The sequence below is a fragment of the Guillardia theta genome (assembly GCF_000315625.1).
Source record: "Guillardia theta CCMP2712 unplaced genomic scaffold GUITHscaffold_586, whole genome shotgun sequence".
Lineage (NCBI taxonomy): Eukaryota > Cryptophyceae > Pyrenomonadales > Geminigeraceae > Guillardia > Guillardia theta.
In genome coordinates, this window is record NW_005434129.1 from 2,012 (window position 1) to 3,736 (window position 1,725).

Here is a 1,725-nt window from a genome sequence, read left to right on the forward strand (position 1 = left end):
GGGCCTGATGCGGAGGTGACGTGGTCTGATAGGGCTCTAGTGTCGCTGCAGCCTTGGGACCGGCCTGGGCATGCAAGATGAGCCTCCAACGAGGTCGAGCGTGCGGCGGGGACCTAATACTACCGAAGTAGGCTTTGATGAGAATGAAACTAGAGATACAAGGCGTTGGACGTAGCATTGTTTCGATGTTGCATGCGCATGACGGGCATGTCTTGTGTGTGGGCGAGTATCATGATGTGAGCCTGAGCGGCTGCTAGGACGTGCGTAGCAGCAGGGGACTCTCACGTCTCACACTGCAGACTCGGAGCTTCGAGGTCAAGGAGGTCAGATAGCCGCTACCCTTATCCAGAGCAGGTCACGAGTCACAACTGCTCGTGAGCGCGCCTCAGGACAGAAGTTGACAAGCCGGAGCGCGGGAAACTTAACCGCAGCAGCTGTTGAAAAACAAGCACTGCCGATCCGAAGAACCAAGTCCGACAATCAGCAGATGTGAACCGACTCGGAATCATCTTCCTTTTTTTGCCGCAGAAAGTGAACATCTTGTAGTAAAGCTGTATTTTGATACACCGGTGCCCGCCCGTACAAGCTGCGCGGGTAGGGGTACTCGATGCTACGGGTGATTTCATCACCTGCATAGGGGGTAGGGGGTAGTCGACCACCAGCCAGGCCTCCGAAACTCGCGTGACTGCTTCCCCATGTCGGGGAGTAGTAGGGTGCGTTAAAAAGAAACCCTCCCGGGCACTGACATCCTCTGAATGCTTCCCTGCTGCCTCCCACGTGCTCCCTCCTCCTCCGAGCTCGCTGCCGCTCTGCTTCCGGAGCCGGAGGACGACGACCTGCTCCGACTGTCCTATCACCGATGGCCTCTCGATGCTTGGGACCTGATCGGCACTCCTTCCGCGTCCGAGGAGGCTCCTCACACGCCCTCGTCGCCGGCGAGCTCGGGGCCCGAGGCGAGCAGCCTGAGCCTGAGATGGTCGGACAAGGAGTGGGGAGGGGGCGGAGAGGAGTTTGAGAGCTGCTGCTGGCTGGAGCCGCTGGAGCCGTCAGCGGCCGAGCCGGATCGGGGAGGGGGAGCGGAGGAAGCCCCGGGGCTGTCGCCGCCCTCACGGACTTGGACGGCCTTGTCGGGCCCCGCAAGAGGCGAGCCTGGACGGAGGAGGAGCGGGGAGCGCACAGCAAGGCTTGTCACGGCAAGTCCAAGCTGTCGCTCATGCAGAAGCTGGAGATCATCGAGCTCTACGAGACCACGACATGGATGAGCCAGACGGAGATCGCGGCGATCTTCGGCCGGAGCCGGTCGGCGATCTCCAAGATCCTGAGGCCGGAGAGCGTGCGGAAGCTGAAGCAGGCGACGGCGCAGAGGGGCGGGGTAGACGTGAGGCGGACCAGGCTGACATCCACCAGGAGGGAGCAGAGCGAGGGAGTGTGAGAGCGGGCTGGCGGTCTGCGGGTCCATGTCAGCGCACCAGCGCCAAGGCGGCGATGACGTCGATACACCAGCTGTACAGTATGAACGATCAGAGGGTACGCACGGGAGAGCGTGCAGAGCGAGAGGGCAGGCAGCGGATCTCGCGTGGGCGGCGCTCGGCGGCTGGGTGCCGCTGGGTGCCCGAGCTGCCTTGCGAGAGCTGGTCTGGATTCGTCCTAGACGACGCTCGCAGAGCGCGGCGCTCTAGGCTGGAGACTGGCTTGCCTACGCGGGGAGGTCAGAAGGGCCTGATG

General features: G+C 62.6%; 2 protein-coding genes across 2 annotated transcripts in view; both read left to right on the forward strand.

Moving 5' to 3' along the window:
* GUITHDRAFT_122946 (hypothetical protein) overlaps nucleotides 1-332 on the forward strand; it is a gene marked incomplete at both ends in the record, with an annotated part of 1,288 nt that extends 956 nt beyond the window's left edge. The window contains 3 exons of the mRNA XM_005817765.1: nucleotides 33-93; nucleotides 154-236; nucleotides 300-332. Of these exons, the coding sequence (XP_005817822.1) occupies nucleotides 33-93; nucleotides 154-236; nucleotides 300-332 (177 nt within the window). The remainder of the gene's footprint in view (nucleotides 1-32; nucleotides 94-153; nucleotides 237-299) is intronic.
* A 423-nt stretch (nucleotides 333-755) lies between these two features.
* Nucleotides 756-1,432, forward strand: GUITHDRAFT_122947 (hypothetical protein; the record flags this gene model as incomplete). Its single annotated transcript, XM_005817766.1, has 2 exons — nucleotides 756-988; nucleotides 1,051-1,432. The coding sequence occupies 2 exons, from the start codon at nucleotides 756-758 to the stop codon at nucleotides 1,430-1,432; spliced, it is 615 nt and encodes a 204-aa protein (XP_005817823.1).
* Between the last annotated feature and the right edge of the window lie 293 nt (nucleotides 1,433-1,725).